The sequence below is a fragment of the Quercus suber genome, unplaced genomic scaffold (assembly GCF_002906115.3).
Source record: "Quercus suber isolate HL8 unplaced genomic scaffold, Cork oak 2.0 scaffold_1021, whole genome shotgun sequence".
Lineage (NCBI taxonomy): Eukaryota > Viridiplantae > Streptophyta > Magnoliopsida > Fagales > Fagaceae > Quercus > Quercus suber.
In genome coordinates this window covers 55,368-79,390 of record NW_027070432.1, presented here as the reverse complement: position 1 = coordinate 79,390, position 24,023 = coordinate 55,368, and the positions used below count along the sequence as shown (strand labels likewise).

The 24,023-nt window shown below is 36.1% G+C and overlaps 1 protein-coding gene across 1 annotated transcript; it reads left to right on the top strand.

The window, feature by feature from the left end:
• Positions 1 to 4,313: 4,313 nt before the first annotated feature.
• Positions 4,314 to 8,480, top strand: LOC112033288 (ninja-family protein mc410). The gene is made up of 3 exons (XM_024066056.2): positions 4,314 to 4,487; positions 5,705 to 6,819; positions 7,675 to 8,480. The coding sequence occupies exons 2-3, from the start codon at positions 5,826 to 5,828 to the stop codon at positions 8,160 to 8,162; spliced, it is 1,482 nt and encodes a 493-aa protein (XP_023921824.1). The 5' UTR covers positions 4,314 to 4,487; positions 5,705 to 5,825; the 3' UTR covers positions 8,163 to 8,480.
• The last annotated feature ends 15,543 nt before the right edge of the window (positions 8,481 to 24,023 follow it).

The following is a 24,023-nucleotide window of genomic DNA, read 5'->3' as shown; positions in this document are numbered from 1 at the left end:
TTGGCTTCTGCACATGACAGCAAAATTAAAAATAATTAAATTGTACACATGTATAGTAAAATTGGACTCCAATTTCAGATTCTAATTGAATAATTGAAATAATAATATATGATAGGAACAACAATAGGAAAATTCAAATAAAATTTCGGATTAAATTGTAATAATCTGAATAAAAAATTCCAATAGAAAGACAGAGTGGAGTGATCCACTCCAAGAAGGCAACCAAACATGCAAAAATATAAAATAATAAATCTCTATCCGGAAAATTTACATAGTTCATAACATTTACCTTCACTAAAAATTTTAAAAACATAGTGATTCACATCTGCCATCCAGACATTTACAGTCAAGTCCTCTCCAATTCACGTGAGATTCCATTGATCACTAAGTTCCTTTGCAGCTTGCAAAAAGTATATCCATCAGTCTCCAGCAGTGCTTTCTTCATTGTTATACGTGTCAAACCTGAACAAAAAGCCAAATATAAGGATAGTGAATTTTAGGCATAATGTGCATCTAATCACATATTAGCAATTTATAAAAAATGTAAAGATGCAAAATTTGTAAGTGAATAGTAAACAAAACTCAGTGTCAGAACCAAGAAGAAAGCACTTTAATCCGAAACTCATTACAAATGTAAAAATGCAAACTTTGTAAGTAATTTATAACAAAGATGCAAACTCTGGTTTTGCTATCTTTTTGAAAATTATGTAATGTACCCAAACCAAGTTCTTATCACCGATATTAATCTCCTTGGTTTTCATGTTTGACTGCAAAATCAAGAAAAAACTTAATTAGCACAGTAACTCACTTGACCCGATACATAGAAGTGATTTTAATGAGAATGAGCCCATATACATTTAGCCACATGATGAGTTCTTATACCGATATTAATCTCTTTGATTTTCACGTTTGACTACAAAATCAAGAAAAAACTTAATTAGCACAGTAACTCACTTGACCCAATACATAGAAGTGGTTTTAATGAAATGAGCTCACATACATTGAGCCACACGATGTAAAATTCAATTTCAATTTTAGATTCTAGACACATGGCACAAAATTAGAGTCCTAATTTGGAATTCAATTTCACACTCTCTCTGCTTCACCTATTATTATATATATAGATATCATACCCCTTTTTTTAAAATGTCCTGCTCAATTATGCGTTGTAAATTTTTTTTAATTAAAGGGTTCAAATCCCCACCTCACTTAAGTCTTTTTTTTTTTTTTTTTAGTAAACCATTATGCATCCTCAAATTTTTAATATAACGGGTGGAAATTACAGTTTGTAACAAAAGTCAAGTATTAATGAGATTATGAGAGTCCTATTAAAAAAAAAAAAAGATTATGAGAGTGAAATTTTAATAATTTTTTATTAATGCAAACATTAGCACGAAAACATATGTTAAAATTATTATTAATTTTATTATAAAAATTCAAAAACCAACCTTATGATAATTATGTTTGGTATCATAACTAATGATGTGTGAAATCAGTAGGCTAAATGCTCTGGGTTTTAACAGTAGTTGGATGATTTGAAAAGAAAGAAAGAGACTACCAAAGGTGATCTGGGTGAACCAACTAATGACTCTCCGACGATTAAGTCAGATTTCTCTCTAGGACTCAAATATGGTGAGTGGATGAATAGTGGAACATACCTTAACCTAGTGAGATTGAGTCCTTTTTATAGTGAGTTTGAGTGGGTTTACTTGGTAAGTGCCACTAACATCATGGGAGATGTGTGGAGCGCATTTCAGGGGATTCACCCCACATTTTGAGATGAGGGATCGTGGTCTAACCATTTGTGATCAATGAAAAATACTCAAAATTTTACTAAGTATTTGGTGATTGTCCACACCTTCTTGTGGTGTGGACAACCTATTTCTCTGTGGACAACTGATTTTTACTTGGATGACTTCCTTTCATGCTTATGATGTTCTCTTTCTCGTTTCTACCTTTTGAAGGCTGTTTTGGACGTGGTTGGATTTGGACGGCCCCTATGGACGAATTCTATTGGTTATGAATCACCATCAATAACAATATTATAATTTTTCTTTTTTCTTTTTTTTTACATTTAAAAAACTTGCACATCACTTTTTTAACTTATCTTGTAAAATTTATACTAGAAGCATTATTCTAATATAAATGCTTGTGCAACAAGTAGAAAACTGTTCAAATGCAAAAGGAATACCGATAAAATAATGGGTCACTCTACAAATATAAATTTTTTTGAAATTGGACAAGAGTTGTGGTTCAAGTCTTTCAAGTCTCTAAGAAAGAGTTTCACACACATACATTTAAAGTAAATTAAAGTAAGATTTTTATCTCAGACCAAAATAATAATCTATATATATATATATATATAAAACCGAAACATTTAAAACTCCCACAATTTTTCACGTCATCATTTTAATTTTTTTAAACTAAATAGTAAATACTACACAAAACCTTTGACAAACCCGACTATAGCCTATAGGATTTTTGTGAAACATGAAAACAAATCTCTTCCAGAAAAATATTGATAACCCCAAACACCCTCCCCAATTTTCTTCTCTCTTTCCCACCCATGACATAGCCACCATTGTTCGTCGCCGTCACTATCAGCCACCATAGCCATCAAGTTTATATCTTTGCCACTCTCTTTGTTTAACTTCAACCCGATAGTTTTAGAAAAACCCCAATATATTTGGTACATCCTTCGATCCATGGCCCTCTACATCTAAATACTAACACGCAAAAAACCCTAGATAATATATTCTAAATCATCCTAGATCATTATTTAAAAAAAAAAAAAAAAAAAAAAAAACAAACAAACAAACAAATTAAACTATATTACTGTGTATGTGCTGTGCACTTGCACCGCCAGTTGCTCACCACATGTCGTCCTCTCAACTCCAACTCCAGTCCAAGCCAACACCATTGGTATATATCTCTCTCGCGCTTTGTTTAGTTACTGTTAAGTGATTTACTGCTTTTGTTGTCTTTCTTTTGACTTTTGAGAAACTGTGTGCCATATAAACTTACTACTCTACTTCAACAATTTAAGTTCCTTGACTTCTAAACGTGTGGCAGTCTATTGATTTCATTAAAAAAATAAAAATAAAACTTGTGGCTATCAAGTTTAAAGATTTACTGTGTTTTTTTTTTTTTTTTTGAAACCTTCAGACTATGTACTAACTGAATGCAAGGAACTTGCTAATATGGTAGTAAGACAAACTCCAAATTTTGTGTTGTAAGCTCTTTGTCTGGTATATAAAAAAATAAAAAATAAAAAGTTTAAAGTTTTACCATTTTTTTTTTTTTGAAAAGTTTTACCGTGTTGTTGAGAGAAAGAATGTTATATATAATCTATACAGTATATAATAGGCTATAATATATGTGTATATATAAAATAGTTAATGTATTTATACAAGGGTATGACTTTTGAGATAATTACAAACAATTACTTAATAATAATTTGATTGTTCACATTTTTTTTTTCTTTTTAAATTAGCTATATACATGAAAACCATTCACAATTTGTGCATGTTCTTTATAAAAACAAATGTTCAAGTTTCAAAAGCTATTGTCAATCATCTTTTCAAAATGCTAAAATGTATTTGTTGAACCCCTAGAAAGCCTAATGTTTGGCTTTACATCAAGCTTTACATCAAGTTTGTTTCAGTAAACAGCAGATTTAGCAATGGTGTTTATTGAAATTATTGATAGTGTATGATTTGGAAAATTAATTAGAGCAAAAAGTGGACTCGTGTAGTGAGGCTGTTTTTGCTTTTTTTTTTTGTTTTTTTTTGCAAAATTGAATTTGAATTTTGGCCTTGAGCCAAGTAAACACACAAAGGTTGCAATCCTCTTTGCAAATAGTTTCCCCATTGTCTTTAATGTTGCTTTAGTTTCCAACATTACACTTTTAATATAACATTACACATTCTTTTTCTTTCTCAATCTTTTTTTCTTTTAAATTCTTGATGGGCAAATCAGTCTTTCACTAATTCTTTTAGCATTTTTTTTTTTCTTAACGTGAGGTTGGTTAATTATAATTTCATTTAACTATCCTGTGCATCGCACGGATTAGCGACTAGCTACACTTATTATAATTCTAATTCCCAAAATAAATAAGTAATAACAAAGATGAACCTTTTTTGCTAAACAAAGATGAACCTTTTTTGCTAAACAAAGATGAACCTTGTATAAATAATAATAATAATGAACCAAAGATAAAGGGAGGGAGTGGGACTGGCGGTCTGGCAGAAGGAGGTAAAACAGATAAAATAATAAATAAATAAATAAATAAAGACCAAAGAGATTCTACACAATAATCACATGCTCAAAGAAAAAACTGGAAAAAAGAAATAGGTGAGGTTTCCTGTTTCCCATTACTTTATACCAAAACTCAAACTTTCTCTTTTTCTCTCTAAAATCTCATTCACTGTGCTCTGTTGCAAAGCCACCATGGTCGAGGGTTTGATCTAATCTCTACTCTAATTCAGGTATCACTCTCCCCTCTGAGTTATTTGTGTTGTTTATTTTGAACTTTTTGTTTCTCTTTTTTGCTGTCTTTGTAATACTATTGTTTCTCTTGTGGGCAATCTATTGGAATTTATGCGCTTCTTTCACTGTATATTGCCTGATTTGAATGATGGTTTATATTTGTAAAACATGGGTATCTTGATTTTCCTTTGATCGATTGTAAATAAGTTGCTAATCATGCATCCTAACCCCTCTATATAAGGGCTCAAGTTTGTTCCTTTCTTTCACTTTATGAAGTTTTAATATTTTGGGTATCTTCAATTTCGTTTATTTATGGCTTTGAATGCGTGATTTGGTGGTTGGTAGATCTGGGACTGATTGCTGAAAAAATGGATGGAAATTTTGAGAAAGCAAATTTCTGGGTCTCATAATTTGTTGTTGCTATTGTTTCCTGAAATGGAACATTTCAGCTCAACTAAGTCATATATATGGGTGTTTTAAGTTCAGCTGCGTCATATATGGGGGCCAACCAAATGGAATCTAAGGTTGAAATTTGTGTCTCTATACGTTTCACACTTTCTCAGCTATCAAACTAGTCTTAGTGAATAGCATCCTATTAATTATGGAGGTGGTTCAGAGTGGTTGTTTATAAAGTTGTTTACTTTGGCTTTCTGAAAGTGTATTGAATACTGGGTAAGTTTTGTTATAAGTCATATGATGCCAACTTTTTTTTATTTATTTTTTTATTTTTTAGCATAAATAAGTAATTGTTATAAATTAAGTGAGGTTGCTTGGTGTTTTTAATGGAGTGATTGGTATTCCCTACTTATCTGGGATGTGGAGTAATTTCTGTTGTTGATTGTATCTTCCAGTTTCTAGCAATTACCATTTGTTGGACCTCTATATTGTCAATGTTTGTGTACACTGTACAATTTAAATGGAGCTTCTAATCTTATTTTTTTAATAAGTAAATAAGTATCTAATGAAACTTTTAACCAGTTTAACCCAATCTGAATGGTTATGATTAAATTTTGAACCAATTGTGCTTGGCTAAATGCCAATGGTTAATTAGGTTGAGTGCTGAAATTCTTTAGTTTTTGTCTTTTTGTCTTTTTAAATTTTTTCAAGGCCACGCCTAATTACAATTATTCTTTCCTAACTCTTCTACTCGTCAAATATACTCGTGCTGTTCCTGCCTGTTAAATTCATATTCTTATGTGATGCCCTTAATTTTCAGGGGTATATTTTTGAGTGGGTTGCTCATCATATTAAAATTGTGAGGAAAGTAGTCTGCTCAACAATGAGAACTGGAATAGATTGTGCTTGAACTGTTTTGATATACTTCAGTCTGATATAAAATGGAAGATGAGAATGGACTTGACCTTGGCTTGGGTCTATCCTGTGGTGGATTGTCTGTCAAGTCCAAGGGTAAAATTGGTAGCTCATCAGATGCTAGGACAGAAGAAAGTGATAGAGGGAATAAATTAGTGGATGATTTTAAAAACTTTCTTCAAGCTGGCACCCAGAAGCAGGACTCAAGTACAGGATCTCAAAGAAGTGATTCAGTAAAGCCTCAGGAAAACTTTTTTAATGACCTCACTAAAACCAATGTTGAAGCAGATGTTTCTATAAACTTAAATGGGAGAGGAATCTGGGTTGCAAGCAGTAATAAGTCTGCTGAAATGGAGGAAGAAAAACGGCTAGAGGTGGGTAACAAGCGTAAGATGTTGTTTGATGAGATGAACCATCAAAAGAAGCTTGAGAGAGAAGCTCATGCTGATTTACATGACAAGACGAGAACATCGCACATTTCTATAACAACAGAAGATGGCTCAACTGCCGAAAATGAAGATGTGGCAGAGTCTGAAGTCGAGGGTTCAACCTCTAGGCTTGTTTCACAACATGATGATGGCTCCAAAAGATTCTTTGGTGTTGGTGCTTCTTCTGAGGTTCGTGGGTTTGCTGATTCAAGTGTTCTGGACTTAAATGGGCAGAAAAGGTTTAACAGTCCATCAGAAAATGAATTTAAGCTTGGCAATGTGACCTATGGTGTTCCTTTCATCCAATCTTTAAACATGATGAGTGTACCTTACTCTTTACCTGTGAAGGAGTCAAGCTCTGTTGGTGCACCCAGCACAGCAGGCCATCCATCCCCCAGTATGGTGCAGGTGATGCCTGCTGCAAGTAGTGATCGATCAGCAACACAATCTGTGAATCCTGGCAACTTGCCGCTGATGTTTGGCTATTCTCCTGTCCAGCTTCCGATGTTGGATAAGGATAACCCGCGGGGTCTGGTTTCTCAAGCTCAACAGTTCCACCCTTCCTATACTGGTAGAGGTCCACCAAACTCAGGTAAAATATCTCAACGTTTTTCTATTCACTATTTTATAACTTTTGTGGAAACAAGGATTAAAAATCTAATAGATGGATGTGGAGAAACTTTTTTCCAATAATCTCAATGGTTACCTAGGTTCAAGTGATAGCCGAATGGTACTAGCTCCCTTTGTGATGCCCGATGTCTGTGGTTTGAATACCACTGCTCCCTTTCCCACTATTTACCTATCCAAAAAAAAATCTCAGTGGTGACCGTACCATATTCTTCAGCACACAGGGGATTCAAACCTTTCTTGACAATGAACTGGACATAGTTGAAATGTTGATCTTGACTAATTTACTTAATCTATGTTTTATCACCTAGCATAGGATGCAAGAATGATTTTAATTAGAGCCCTAGAGAGAACTGGGATTTACTAAACCTGAATTTGATATTTTAAAGTTTAACTGTGATGGCAAGTGCTTTCTGCTAAAAGAAACAAGTCACAAGTTCAAGTCCGGGAATCATCTCTCCAAAAATTTGGGGGTAAGATTGTCTACCATGATCTCTCCTAAACTCTGCAAAAGTGGGAGCTTTGTGCACTGGGTACGACCTTTTTTAAAGTTTAGTTGCTAGTAGAATATCATCATCAAATGATATGATTGCATGAGACCTCCTATGAAGTTCTGCAAAGGGACATATCTTCAACTAGATGAATTAGAACATGTTCCAGTGGCTTTAACTCTCTGGTTATTCCTTCCTATGCTGTTAGAAATTCAAGCAGTTCTGCTGATACTGATTACCGTAATCAATATTTTTAGCTGTATGATATTTTGTTTGACTGTCTTTGTGTATTCTTACCCCTTTTTTATTGATGGACTTGCCATTGCAAGTAATTGCGCCTAATTCATCAGAGGCTACACAACATGATGGGAGGATTTCAGAACGGGCCAAAGGTGATGGCAAACAGCATGGCCCTGAAGAGGGGTCCTCTTCTCAGGCAGAAGAAGATGGGAAAGGGAGTAGCACAAACCTCAGGGCAAAAGATGCTACTGATCGCTTAACACTAGATGGTTTTTCTCTCGATTTTTCAGCTATAAAGCCAGGCATTGCGGCAGATCTGAAGTTTGGGGGATGTGGTTCTTACCCAAACTTACCATGGGTTTCTACCACAGCTCCAGGTCCAAATGGAAGGACAATTTCGGGTGTTACTTACAAATACAACACAAACCAAATTAGGATTGTTTGTGCTTGCCATGGTTCTCATATGTCTCCTGAGGAGTTTGTTCGCCATGCTAGTGAAGAACATGTTAATCAAGAGAACGGTACTAATCTGGCAACATTTCCTAGTAGCAATCCTGCAGCCTCTGCTCAGAGCTGATTCTGTGACGTTGTGTTCAACTGGACTAATAATTCTTGACATTTGTGGTGGAAAACCTGGATGTTTTTCTCTGCACCTACAAGATTCCTCCTTTCCTCATTGTCCTTGCTTGTTATTTGTCTTCCTTACATCAGTTGGCTTAGCTTTTGCAATCAAATATTGCAGGTTTATGTAATAATCTCCCTCCATAATTTCTTAGTCAGATTATTGTTACAGTAGCTTTTGAGGAAAAAAATCTTTATCTTTGTATAAATGATACAAGTTTTAGCTGCTTTACGCACTCCAACATGATCCTCATCCAGGTTGTGGGATTTCTCATTTTTAGAATTTGAGGCTGAAGTGGAATTCCAACGATGGTCAGGTGGTTCTCCAAAAGGTTGGTCATGCTTTAAAGGTGAGAGTTTATGCAACTGACCATGTGCAGTTTCATTGAAAATGATATTTGTAGACAAAATTGCATATAATATACCCCAAGAATCTTGGTCATAACATAATGAACCTCTCGTGAAATCTAATACTGGTTTGTGAAATTATCATGCACTTGATGGGTACGTACTCATGTGTCTGGCTAATTACTCTAGAGGGTAACACCTGTATTAGTTGGTGCTAGTTTGGATTTGACATTTCTAACCAAAAATTTTGGCGAGGTTAAACAAATTCACATGTTTCCATTAGCTGTTGAACTGCTGTTGTTTACAGTCATCTATTAATCTTTATTCAATACTCATACCTTTTTTTATCAAGCAGAAATGTCTCCAAAATTGAGACTTTGCAAATTAGTTGATTTATGACTTCATAAATCCTCTCTGTAAAGCTCTTGTACTCTAATTTATAATTATTGTTGTTACGCTTCTATTAAATCACATCATTCACTCATTTTGAACGTCTTTTTTCTCTTTTTTTTATTTTTTTTATTATTAATGTCCCAACTTTTATTTTTGAAAGTTTTACTGTTTGCTTTTAATGATAACTCTTTATCATCAAACTAAGACAGCAATCAATTTTTGGTATAGACAAAGATTGAACCATAAATTTCTTATATAACCATAAGAAATTTTATCAGTTGAGCTACTTGGAATCTACTATCAATGTTCCAACTTAATATTATACTTTCTCCAATTTTTTCTCTCTTTTATCTTTTCATCTCCCTACTATTATTTATCTTAATATTACTTTTCATTTACCCCTTTATCTTCCTTTATTTTTTACTTTTCTTATTTTCCTTCTTTTACTATAAATCTACGATTCTCTCTTATATTCTATAAATAATTTTCCCCACAAACAATAGGTTATTGCTTTCTCTCAATTTTTTTTCTCTTTTCATTTTTTGGTAGTTTTTTTTTTTTTTTTTTCATATTTTTATATATATATATATATATATAAATAAAAAGATAGTAAATAAGAATATAATGTTATTTTATTACATTATATAATATGATTTTGATAATTTGGTATTTATTACAATATTTTTTATTTTTACTATTTTTTCTTCCATATTATTTGCTATAAATTTCTTATTATTATCTCTCTCTCTCTCTCTCTCTCTCTCGTTTGATTTTTGTTTGAGTTAATATTTGATTATTTTGGAAGAATTTGAGTTTATATAAAAACACAATCTTGACTATTCTAATAACAAGTCGACATTTGGTCCATTTCAGTTTATTGCAGTCCACTTCATCTATTCAGTCTGGTTCAGTCTGCTTTAGTTTATTTCAATTCATTTTGGTCTAATTCAGTCCATTTTAGTTCAATGAGGTTCATTCGATCTACTTCGGTCAATTCAGTCCAATTTGGTCTATTTGGTTGGTTTGGTTTGGTTTACTTTGGTCCTATTTGTATGTTCTGTCCAATTCGGTCCATTCAATTTACTTCAGTCCATTGCGTTCACTTCGGTCCAATTTGGTTCATACGGTACACTTAGTTTTATTTAGTCAAATTTATTCCATTTGGTTTATAGATACCACATTTTGTACTCCTTATAAACTCAGACCCATGTTCTCCTAATGATGCTTGAACTCTAAGGCCCAAGGCCAGTTTAAAGCCCAATCAGATGTCAAATTGACTTGAGGAGTGTTAAAATGAAAAATATCACTTTTTAAAGGCACAAAAATCTATTTTCGGAAGTAAATTACCAAAGTGGCCCTCGATCCACGTACGTGGGCAAAAGCTTGCGTACATGGGCCAAAGTATGCATACGCAAGCACAATCTTGCGTACGCAGTTAGGGTGTCAAAAGTATGGAAAAGAAAAATTTTCTGCAATAATGGCTGAGGTTTGGAATGAATCTCACATCGTTTAGAAGCTGTTCTAAACCCCTATTTTTCAACTACAAGAGCTTTACATGGTACCTTTTCAAACACACAAAAATCTCACAAGAAAAACCTAAGGTTCACTAGAGAATAGCGAATCAAAAGGGAGTTTTTCATAAAACACCTTCAAGTCATTTTTATTTGATTGAGACATTTTCTGACCCCAATCCTTTGAGTTTAAAGTTTCTAATAACTGTTTTATTGAATTGCGATAGATTTGACTAAGGAGAACGGTAAAAAATCAAGCCTATGAGCTTTTGCTTTAAGGTATTCTTGCTTGCTTCCTTTTTTTTCTTTTCTGTCTTTCTTTTTAGTTTTAATCCTATTTCTTTGTGTAGTTTTAGGCTTTTATATGTTTCCTTAGGTCAATTATATAGTTCTGTTGTATTCTGAGCATGCTAGATAGTTAGAATTAGGGTTTTTTGTTTGTGCTCTATTTTCTGTTTTGGGTTCCTGGGTTAGGGTTCTTGAACAAGTCCCACGCACGCATGTCATGAGCATGCATACGCAGGCCTCTGGCTGCATATGTAGGCACTTGTCCAAAAATCCTAATCCAGATTCCTTATGTTATTTGTTTGGTTTGTTTCACATGTTTTGTCCCTTTTTAAAGCCTTTTCATATGATCATATGTATATGTGCCTCTGTATTGTATGTTTGTTTTCTTTAACATGCTTAGATTAAGATTTTATGTTTGTTTCTTGCTTTGACGTTATGCCATTCATTCACAAATCTATGCATCAATGTCATAGGTGTTGTGTTGCTGAAATGTAAGTAAAGGGTAAGTCATACATTAGAAATATCCATGCAATTGTGTTGGTTTTATTTTGATGATATGATGAAGTATGCTTGGATGTATGATTAGGGTTTATAATGTATTAATGCCTTGTTCATAATATGTGTTGCTAGCTTGAATGATATGCTTGCTATCATGTTTAGGGTTGCTGCCTTGTTTAGATGTATGATAGGGTTTGCCATGTTAGATGAATGTTAGGGGTTTTTTTTTTTTTTTTTTTTTTTTTTTTTTTTTGGCTCTCTTTTGCTTTATGGATAAATAAGCATGCTTGTTTAGGGATAAAGATATGCATGATTAGTGTGTGTGTGTGTGTGTGTGTGTGAGTTTAGAATACAAGTATTGAATTAGTTTTTAATAGGGTTAAGACATAAGACACGATGATGGAAAACCAATCTTGGTTGGGCGATCTTGGGTGTCTAATACCTTCCCAAGAGCATACCTAAAATCTGAACCCATACTCTAGTAGTAAGATCAAAGGTCCTTCCTCGAGAAGACGCTATATATATGGTTCCTAGACTATTGCAAAAATTAGGTGACGACTCCCCCCTTGTGTCCACAGTGGTGACTCCGCTGGGGATTGTGAGTTTAATTCCTATGTGTCTTGTTTCTTAACCTTAATAAAAATTATCTCAATACTTGTTTGCACACACATCACTTGTTCCCTATTATCCCTTAACTTTAGTTGGTGATGAGTGGGAAGATGGAAGGCTTCATTCGGGTCCAAATTTTCGAGAGTTCATCCCACCAACTTACAATCGGTGCCATCGCCTATAATGGGCTTTGAGTACATTAAAGGTTTGCTATCAATCCACTATAGAGTCTACTTAGGCCCTCGGTTGGAATCATAGTTCACCTAGTTGTGAGTTACCTACTTATTTATCCCTTTAGCATTAGGGAGCCTACCCACACTAGAGATAATCAATATGATTAGAAAGTGCACTCTAATAAAAACCCAAGAGAGTAAGATGAGAGCTTTATTATAAATGGACCAAAGTCTAATGAAACAAGGGGCAAAAATCCAAGAGAGGGAAGGGAGCGACATTGTAATTGGGCTTTCATTAAAATGAACGTAAGAATTTTCTAAGAACATCTAAAATTTAAAAGGAACCTTTAATTAGGACATGAACTTAATGAAAATTGGGATTCTTTTCAAGCATCATTGCACCATCAAAGTCAAGAAAAGGTGCTTGATCAAGATTGAGGACACACACCAAGAAGAAGAGGCCCCTTAAGAAACAATGACTAACTCCATGGAAGACACAATGACACAAAAGATCCTTAAGGCTTTGGATGAGCATGGAGAGGCCCTTAAGAGAATGGGAGGGCATCTCACTAGGTTGGAAGAATCTAAGCTCAAAAAGCCCCCACATGTGGAAATCCATGATGATGAGGAGGAAGATGAAGAATGAGACGAAGAGGACAAAGTGAAATATGAAAGGAACAAGCAATTTAAGAAGCTCACTGCAGAAACCATGGCTATGAGGGAAAAGATGGAGAAAATGCAACTTACCTTCCGCAAGGCATAAGGGATGGATGATTACCTATATAACATGGGAGGAATGAGTTCAAAGGCTCCTATTGTATTGCCTACCAAGTTTAAGATTTTCGATGCGGAAAAGTTTGATGGGACTGGAAATCTAAAATTGTTAGGATATGTACCCTTTAAATCCCATTGTATGATGTTATATATAACATTATGTTATGATTAATAATGTTGTTTTATTATTATCTAAAATAATGGTAACATGAAAATTCAAGATTAAGAGATGCATAGTATGTAATTTGTGATTTAGTCATAGAATATATAAATCACAAGTTCTTTGTAAATTCAGAATTTTAATTCATAGTTGGTGATAAAATTAGGCATTTCATCTGTGAAGACTATAACATATCAACTAAGATGATTTGTCTTGGTCATGGAAGTGGAAACTTCTAGTTCATATGTTAATATGTTTTAAGTATTAAGACATATTAAGCTGAACTGCTGTGAGATTTATTATTCTACTAAAGACTGTCAAATGAATAATAAATCTCACGACTTCTATTTACATCAACTCTTAATCCTGAAAGAATAATGATCTTGATTATAAAGTGTAGGTTGCTTTGATATATCAAGAGTAAGATCTAAAGTCATGATCAAAACCTCAGTATGTTGGGCAGCTACATTTAGTGTTGAAGGAACATATATTCTCAAATATTCGCTTGAATAAGTTTAATGGGTTCGGTTATTCAGAATTTTAGGCCTAACTACTTTAGTAAGGAATTAATAAAGTATATATTTATGAAAGTAGATTTCATAAATATATGATGAATAACTTAAAGGATTAAATCGGATACTCAAGGATTAAAATGTAGTAATCTTCAAAGTGGCAGTTAACATTCATAACTTTGTATTACTACGAATATTTTAATAAAGGGGTTGAATGTATAATAAAGTCTTGGAATATAATTTATTAATAAGGCCTAGAGTGTAATTATATTTATATAGTGGTATTAAATATAATTAATGATAATTTTGGGCTTGTCAAGAGTTGACAGAATGACCCAAAACCCATTGGAGCTAGTGTCTTATTTGTCCATTTTGGTCCCACTCCAAGCCACATACTAAAGCCCAATTAGAATGGCCTAAAATGCTAGTCCAATTAGATAATTACTTATATTTAAAGAGAGAAACATACATAATTTTTTATATAAGAGAATGAAATGATGTGTATGTGAGTGTAAGCCACTCTCTTATTCTCCCTTGAACACATACATATAAACTAATTAAGAGATCACACTTCTTGAGCATAAGTGGAATTGGAATGAAGATTAAAAGTGTTCTCTAATTTTTTGTTTTTAAATTTCACCGCACCAAGGTATGCTCTCCTGTTTTTAAATTTTGAAATTTACATAGTACATGTTATCAATTGAAAGTGAAGTAGATTCATTAATTTTCCGCTGTGTATATTTTGTATGAGATACAAACCATGTTTTTCCAATAGAAGCAACATGCAGGGAGATACCTAAGCATTGCTAAAATAAAAGGCTAGATGGGAAGCAAACTAGTGGAGTTGTTTGTGGACTAATTCATCTTCAACACCATGATTGATGTGACTATCAGGGATTTAGAGACTACCAAACAAGGTGTAGGGGAGACATTTTTTGAATACATGACTAGATGGAAGACCAAGGCGCCTAGGATGGTCAATAGGCCAAATGAGAAAGACCAAATCAACATGATCATCAAGAACTTGCTTTTGGCTTATAATAGTAAGCTTTTGTCATCGCCTATTAGCTAATTTGGAGAACTACATGATTGTGGGACAAGAATTGAAGATGCCATCAACAATGGGCAATTGGAGAAAGGTGAAAGTATGCCTCAAAACAAGAAAATATATAGAGGAGGAGTAACCACCACTAAAGCACCCAATCTCGTAAATGTGAGCGCCATCATGCCTCAACAAACACTAGCCTACCTAAAGAAAGCTCGCCGAGAATTCTCTGACCTAGGAATGGCCTTCACCCAAGCATATGAAAACCTATCCTCCAAAGGATTCATCAAGCCTTTAGACCCTACACCCATGCCTAATTCCATACCTTCCACTTGGAACCTCAATGAATATTGCCACTACCACTAAAAATTTGATCACAAAGCCGACAATTGCTTCTGCCTCAAACACGAGATACAAGACCTCATAGACAATGGAACCCTCCCAAATACCAACTTCATCACCAAGCCCAATATTAGAAAGAAACCTTTGCCAGATTACCATAGGGCTCCTCTTCCATATCAAAATTGTGTGCAAGTAGATGAGATTAAGTGGAATTGCTCAAAGTTGATAGAAACTACAAATGTCAATATCAATGTCATGAAAGTCCAAGGAATATGGGATGAAGAAGATGAAGTCTTAAAGGAAGCGGTAGCAATATGGGGAATACTTCCAAAGAAGTGACGGAGTTGAAGAAGAGGGTTTTAGAGGATAATGTAGCAAATATCACTAGGAGTGGGAAGCACTACAAGCCATCCTTTTTGGAAAAGGATAATCCTAGTAGAGATCTAGGGGAAGGCTCCAAGCCCACAAAACCTAAAGGAAAAGAAGATAAAGAAGAAGAAGATAGGGTCTTAATGCAGTTGAAGAAGAACTAAGCTCATGTGTTCGTATGGGGCTTGTCTATGGCCTCTTAAAAGCATTGTAAGGCTCTCTTGGACACCTTGAATGGGAAAGAAGTACCTATAGAAACCACACCACAAGAAGTTTTGTCTCTCATGGGAGTTAAAGGTTCCTCACACCCTCTCCTTACTTTTCTGATAAAGATCTCCCTCCCGAAGGAGCTACTCCCACTAGACCCTTGCAAATCACCATTGAATGCATGGGTGTCAAGGTTTTGATGGTGCTTATTGACAATGGGTCCGCCTTGAATGTTTGTCCCTTTAGGATCGCCCTCACTGTTGGCCTAGATATGGAGATTATCATTCCTTCTCCTTTGACTGTAAGGGTATATGACAACACTTCAAGGAAGGTCATGGGTACTTTCAAGGCTCCTTGCAAGATTGGGCCAATGGAAACCGTTGTGGAATTTCATGTCATGGACATCATCCCAAATAACCTTCTTTTGTGGAAGGCTTGGCTTCACCCCAATGGTGTAATCCCCTCCTCGCTACATCAAAAGATGATGATCCCATGGAAAGGAGGGATTGCCATAGTGCTTGGAGATGGTGAAATTCTAGCACCGATTTGTGGGCTCAAGGAAGGAGGAAGCAAGCTTTAAATGAGTGACTTTGAGTTCATGAATATGACTGACTATGGGTTGAAGGATGAAAGGTATGCTACAGACTTGTTCCCATATTGTAGCCATGAGGTGATCGCAATGATGAAGAACATGGGATTCATGCCTAATATAGGCCTTAGAAAAGAAGGTAAAGGGGTAATTGAGTTCCCCAACATCAATACTCAAGTGACTAGTGAAAGTTTAAGATTCTTTGAAGGCAGCAATTGAATCAAGAAAGACCTTGGCAATTTCAACAGGAACTTCATGAAGGTGGGGGGAAACTTCCCTTATTGTGGCTTCCCCGAACCTTGGGTAGGCAAGGATGAAAAGGTGTATCTGGGATGGGAAATGTTCTTTAATGAAAAGCTCACCTTTAAGGAGAAGCCTACTATGGTGATCAAAAAGATACAAGAAGAGGTCAATTGGGTGAACTATGGATGCTGAAGCAATGAAGACATTGATGAAGACAAGTGGGGACGGGTTGGCCATCACCAACGAAGAACCAAGTGATCCTTCCAAATTCATCATGCCTAGTGTGGGGCCCATTAATAATTGGACTTGGGTTGGGTTTTCTGAAAACATAGGGAAAGAGTTTTGTAATGCAAGTTCCAATGTACTTTTCAATATTTTCAGTAAGATGAATTCTGATTTGGCTTACTTTGATGTGTCCCATAACATTGAAATTCTGCACTTAACTGAATCAAATGAATTTGAAAATGAAATTAACAAACAACTGGAAAAGAAAATTGAACCTATGGAACCAATTCTTGAAACTATTAATTTGGGCAATGATGAGAATCCACGCTTAATTAAAATTGGCTTAACTTTAAATGAAAAAGAAAGAAAAGATCTTCAAGAACTCCTCATGGAATTGCAAGAGATGTTTGCATGGTTTTATGAAGATATGCCAGGAATTAACCCCAGGATAACTCAACATCACATTGATACTCATGACCACATGGTCCCCGTCAAACAAAAATTGAGAAAAATGATGACCAAATGGCTCTTAAAAATCAAAGAGGAAGTCATTAAGCAATTAAATGTACGGTTCATCAAACCCGTACACCAAACTGAATAGATAGCTGATGTCGTGCCCGTACCTAAGAAGGATGGGAAAGTGAGGATGTGTCTGGATTTTAGGGACTTAAATAAGGCATGCCCTAAGGATGACTTTCCCCTCCCTCACATTGATGTCTTAGTGGATAACACGGCAGGAAGTGCCTCAATGTCTTTCATGGATAATTTTTCGGGATACAACCAAATCAAAAAGGCTCACAAAAGATATGACCAAAACCACTTTCACTACTGAATGAGGAATCTATTGTTACACGGTGATGCCGTTTGGCCTAAAGAATGTTAAGGCAACATGTCAAAAGATACGACCTTGCTACATGATATGATGCATAATGAGGTAGAGGTGTATGTTGATGATATGATAGTTGTTGATATGGTATTTTATCCGCCCTCGATTTGCGTGCTGGACCCCAAAAAATCTAAAAATATTATTTTCTTCTATACGGGGCCATGAGAACATCTAGAATGACATGGTACAACCTGTTCGGGTATCGGAGCACCAGAAGCACCCTTTTCAGCTAAAATGACCGAAATGGCCCTAGTCAACCCTAGGTTCAACTGAGGGCCAAACAAGGTCCAGACTCTCAAAAAACAATGTTTTTCACAATTTTACATCAAACCCGAGATTCTCAAAGATTTTTAAATAACTTTGACCAAATTTGACTTGAAGTTAATCCCGAGTGGGCCTAAAAACCCTAATTTTGATTCGACAGTTGGAATAGGTTGAAACCAATGTCATTGTGAAGAATATAAAATTCTCATTCCAACGATTATTCATGGGTCAAAATAGAAGTTAAAACAGTTGAGATATCGAGAAAACTGTGAAAGTTGTGAAATCCACGTTTGCTAACTTTCCGGAGCCATAACTTTTGATCTAACCGTTGGATTTTTGAGTTGAAGATCTATCGAAAGGAGTTAAGATTGACTAGATCGGAAGCCATTTGAGGCCAGCGACCCTTGAATGGCCACCACCTCGATTTTCACGCTCAGGGCTATAAATAGTCCCAAGCATACCCCAGACCAGGGGACACATTTTTTCTGAAATTTTCTCTCTGCCCAGTTCCTCTCTACGTTTTTTCTCTCTTCCAAACACCAAAAAAAGCCCAAAAACACTCCAAAAAACATATCAAAGTCTCTTGATTCTTCCCTCTTTACCAAGACCACAAGGTATTGCTTTTGCACCCAATCTTCTTTTCCTTGGCTCTACACTTGGGATTTGGGGTTTAGGGGTGTGGATGTAGCTTTTTTAGCTATCATCCACACCCTTAACCTTCTAGATCTCTTTTCTAGCATTTGTCTTCCTTTTTACTAGAATAATATGTTTTATTGCTTTCTTTGACATGTTTCTTGCTTTATCTTGTTTCTAGCATGTTTTTAGCTTAGATCTGTGTTCTTTTATGCTTGTTCACATGTTTATTTGTCCCAATCTACATGCTTAGGGTTTTTATGCCATTTTTTATGCTTAGATCTACATCCATTCATGCTTATATGTTTAGATCTACACGCTTAGGGTTTTATGCCATGTTTCCTTTGTTTCGTTCCTCTTTTTGCTTTGCATTGATGTTAGGGTTATATGCTCACATGCTTGATATCATGTCTATGGTTATGCTTTGCTCAGATCTATGTGTTTGTATGCTTTTTGCCACGTTTTATGCTTATATTTGCATCTATACATGCTTATATGCTTGGATTCATGTTCTTCCACATCGATGTGCTAGCTTTCACATTCCCACACATGTGTTGCCATGCCTATGCCTAGATCTATGTTTATGTGCTCAGATCTATGTTTTCACATGCTTATGTGCTCGGATCTATGCTCTGCTTGCTTTATGCCATCTTCCATGTGCTTGTGCACTCCATGCCATGTTTGTGTGCTTAGACCTAGGCTATGCTTGTCTTGCCATGTGCTATTGTAGTCATTTTGTCACTTTATCTTTCCTTCTTGCATTTTGGCCTAATGGTTTGGACTCGATCTAGACCCCATGGTCATTGTTATCATCCATACACCTTGGCCCATATCAAAGGTTTGGATCACCCATTTTGCATGTCTATGCTTGCTTGCTTCTATGTTTTATGCTTGTGTTAGCCTCTCTTGTTCTAGGCTTTGCCAAGTTTGACACCTTTAGTAGGTTTGTGGTTATGTGATTACATTCGACACCTATGAGGCCTTGTTTGGATGTAACCACTTGGGATGCATCACCGTGATGCCAGTTGCTTCGTGCATACCCTTCCCCTTTCTCGCTCCATGCGATGCTATGCTTATCATACTTGTTAGCACCACCCATTGGCTTTCTTTGCATCTTTACACGCTTGCTTACATATCAATGCATGAGTCTTGCTTTCTAGTGTGTCATCCATACTTCAACACAATGAAGTTATGGACATTTGATCCAAACCTACATTTGTCCCTAGTGGACACCACTTTTTGTTTGTTTGCTTGCTTGCTTTCTAATTCATTTGTGCATATCACTTGCCCTAACTCTTATCACATTCTATGCTTGCCATGTTTATCATGTTTATCCATTTTATACCTTTTCATATGCTCTTTGCATCCTTTCCTTCCCTTGCTTGTCTATTGGTTTTTTGTCTTTGCCTTTGCATGTACACACATGGGGTGAGGACGTGTGGAGTTAGGGCACAATCTCCCAGGCGCAAGCAAAGAGGGCGCGAGCGCAAGCATGTCGATATAAGCCGAGCAACTGCAGTCAGTAAGTTTAGGAGTTTAGCTTTTTCCCCTTTGGTTATGTACTCTTTTAAAAACCCCCTCTTTCCTTTTCCCTTTCTCCCTTAGATGGTCTGTATTAGGTATATCATGCTGTGTACCATTCGTTCTCATCTCCAGGGTATGGTGAACTCTGTTTATTTTCTTGCACTTATATTTTAGGCCATGCTCTAGGGATGTAAGCATTTACTTTCCTGCTCTATGTGCTAGCATTGTGCTTGATACATGTATATATATACCTGCTCGCCCCCCTCTGGTGCGATTGTCACAGTCCGTGACACCTAATGCACACAATGCCTAGTTTCAGTCATGAAAGTAAGGTGACATGTCTCCAAATTTACGCCGCAGAAACCTAGTACTCGGCTTGAATGCCTTAGGAAAGCATAGATTGAGATCACACCCATGCAAAAGCCAAACCTTAAAGCCCCCATGCATGCAAAGCCCTGATAGCCAATGCCAAAATCATATTTTTACTACCAATTTCCAAAAATTAAGGTTTTATCAAAACAAAGGACTATCCTTGAACAAGCGTTGTAAGGTGCCTAACATCTTCTCCACACGTAACCAAACTTCTGGACCTAAGAATCAAGATTTTTTGCCATCCACATTAGATTAGGAAAAATTCTTTTTTTCTTAACCTAAGATTGGTAATAAAATCAACTAGAAACAGGTGACCAATTACACCTTAGAAAAACCCAATGATTGGTGGCAACTCCACTTACCTTTGGTAATCCCTTAAAATTTGGTCCAGATTCCTACCATAACGCCAAAGGTAGACCTACCTTCCTCCACCGAGAGAGAGAGAGAACCCGAAGCTCTACGTGAACAACACCATTATCGAGAGGGGCCTCTAACAGGCCCCACGCACGCGAAAGCTATCGCCACAGCAGGTGGTCGAACGAGGGCCTGCAATGATGGTGGCAGTTTTTCCGCCTCTATTCCGGTCGAGGCCGGGCGTCGACAATAGTGAAATCCAAGGATAGAGGTAGTCACACCATAAACTTGAAAAAGTTCTTCGAGATGATTAAAGAGTACAGGCTCAGATTGAACCTACAAAAGTGTACCTTTAGAGTAACCACCGGAAAATTGCTAGACTTCTTAGTGAGTGATAGAATGATTGAAGTTGACCAATCCAAGATTAAAGCCATATTAGAGATGCTTCCACCCAAAAGTGAGAAAGAAATAATGGGTTTCTTAGGTCGATTACAATACATTAGTCGATTCATTACCAAACTCACCTCTATTTGTGAGCCCATCTTCAAACTCCTAAGAAGAATGAACCACATACATGGAACGATGAGTGCCAAAAAGCCTTTGAACTTATCAAGGAATATCCCTTCCCCCCACCTATCTTAGTGCCTTCACAACATGGAAAACCCTTATTCCTACACCTTTCCATCATAGGGGATGCAGTTGGAAGTATGCTTACAAAAGAAGGCGATGACAAGAATGAGAGGGCCATATACTATTTGAGCAAAAGGTTCCACGATTATGAAACTAGGTACACTCCCATAGAAAAGTCATGCTTTGCACTTGTTTGGGCCGTACAAAAATTGAGACATATCGTCTTACCTTTCCAAATATGGGTGGTAGCAAGAATGGACCCATTGAAGTATCTATTTGAGAAACCCGCTTGAGTGGAAGATTGTCAAGATAGTTGACCTTATTGGTAGAATTCAATTTGAAGTAAGTGGCTAGGAAAACTATCAAGGGAGCGTCGTATCAAATTTCTATGTCAAGAATCCTATAGAGGGAGAAGATGGTAAAGAAGACTTTCTAGATGAGGAAATTTTGGGTGTTGAGCTAGGAACATGGAAGATGTACTTTGATGGAGCTGTAAACCAATATGGGAATTGGATAGGAATACTCTTGAAGCAATCAAGTTGGACTTTGAAGCAACTAATAACATGGCTAAATATTAGGCTTGTATTTACGGAATGGAAGCTCTTTGAGAATTAGGGGTAAAAGAGGCCGAAGTCTTTGGAGATTCAATTTTGGTTATAGCTCAAGTACAAAAGTTGTAAAAGGTGAAGGAGGAACATTTGAAGCCTTATCAACAATTCCTGGAGGACTTGACCAAGACCTTTGACAGAATTAAATATATAATCATTCCTAGAGCTTAAAATCAATTTGCGGATGCCTTAGCTACCTTAGCCTCCATGGTTGAAATACCCGAGGGAGTATAGACACAACCCTTGGAAATTGAGCAAAGTTATGAGGAAGTACACAAAGGGAAGATCGAAGCTTCGGTACCGACCATAGAGAAAGAGGAAGTTTTGTGGTACTATGACATCATGAAGTTCTTGGAACTAGGGGCATATCCGGATGGTGCCAACAAGAGAGAACGTCGTTCCATTAGGATGATGGCAACACAATACATCCTATGTGGAGGACAACTCTATAGAAGATCCTATGATGGTATACACCTTCATTGCTTGAAGAAGGAAGAAGCTGAGAGAGTAATGAAAGAAGTTCTTTAAGGGATTTATGGCCCTCATATGAATGGAAGAATGTTAGCCAAGAAAATCCTAAAAATGGGGTACTTATGGAATACAATGGACACCAACTATGTGGACTATGTGAAGAGTTGCCATGATTATCAGACACACGCCAACTTGAACCATGTACTACCTAGTGAGTTGTATAGCATGACTTCTCCATGACCATTCTCGATTTAGGGCATAGATGTGATTGGAAGGATAGCTTCTAAGGCTTCAAATGGGTATGAATACATTTTGGTGACAATTGACTATTTAATCAAGTGGGTGGAGGCAGCCTTCTATTCCTTATTGAAGGCTAAGCATGTGCCACAGTTCTTAGAAAACAACATCATATGCTAGTTGGGGTGCCCTATGGGATCATTTCTAATAACGGTTCCCACTTTGAGTGGGAGGTTTGAAGGATCATAAGGTTGTACAACATTGAAAATCACAAGTCTTCACCATATCGATCACAAGCCAATGATGCCATAGAAGGAGCTAATAAGAATGTGAAGAATATCCTAGCCAAGATAGTAATGACATACAAAGATTGGGCCAAGAAGATTCCATTTGCCTTATGTGGTTATAGAACTTTTAACTGTGCGTCAACTGGGCAACACCTTACTCTTTGGTTTGTGGTAGTGAGGCGGTGCTTCCTATTGAGGTAGAGATACAATCTTTAAGGATATTAGTGGAAACCAAGGTCCTAGAAGAGGATTGGGCTAAGGCAAGATATGAACAATTGGCTTTGATAGATGAGAAGAGGGCAAAGGCACAAAATCATGCACAAGGGTACCAAAAAAGGATTGCTAGGGCATTCAACAAGAAAGTGAAACCGAGAAATCTTAAAGAAGGAGACTTGGTCCTAAAGGCGCTTAGAGATGAGACTTCTAATCCGAAAGGGAAGATGAAGCCAAGGTGGTCTAGGCCTTTTATCATTAAGAAAATCATGTCTGGAGGTGTTACAAGAATCACAGATTAAAATGGGGAAGATATACTTTGCCCAATTAACATGGATAGACTTCGGAAAGACAGCATCTATAAAAATAAATAAATAAATAAATAAATAAAAAGGAAAAGAGCCTGCTAGATTGAAAACCCGAAAGGGCGGCTTAAGCAAAAATTAAGGCAAGAAAACCTCGCTAGATTGAACACTTGAAAGGGCAGTCTAGGCAAAAATTAGGGGAAAACACCATGGGCATGGCAAAATTCCAAAAGGGATGTCATGGGCAAAATTACATGGCAAAGGAAAAAGAAAAAAAAAAAAAAAAAAAGGAATAAATGACAATAAGCAAAGATAATAAAAAGATGGTTCTCTTGTTGCTCAAATTAAAAGATGATAAGATTGTTTTCATAGGGGATTTGGAACATTCCAATCCTTTATTAAATTTAAAAACAAAAATGAATGTTCAAAAAGTGTGTAAAACACCCTTGAACATTTAGACCCCCAATTTACAAATTACCAATTCAAGTTTATTGTCAAACAATGTACCTGCGAAAAATGAGAATAAGCTAAAACAAAATTGATAAGACAATCTAAACCAAATAAAACCACAACCACAGAAGAAATTAAGTGGCAAAGATTAAGGGAAGAGAGATGTAAACACAAAGACAACAGGTGATGTGTTATCGAAGAGGGCAAAGGCACAATATCATGCACAAGGGTACCAAAAAAGGATTGCTAGGGCATTCAACAAGAAAGTGAAATCGAGAAATCTTAAAGAAGGAGACT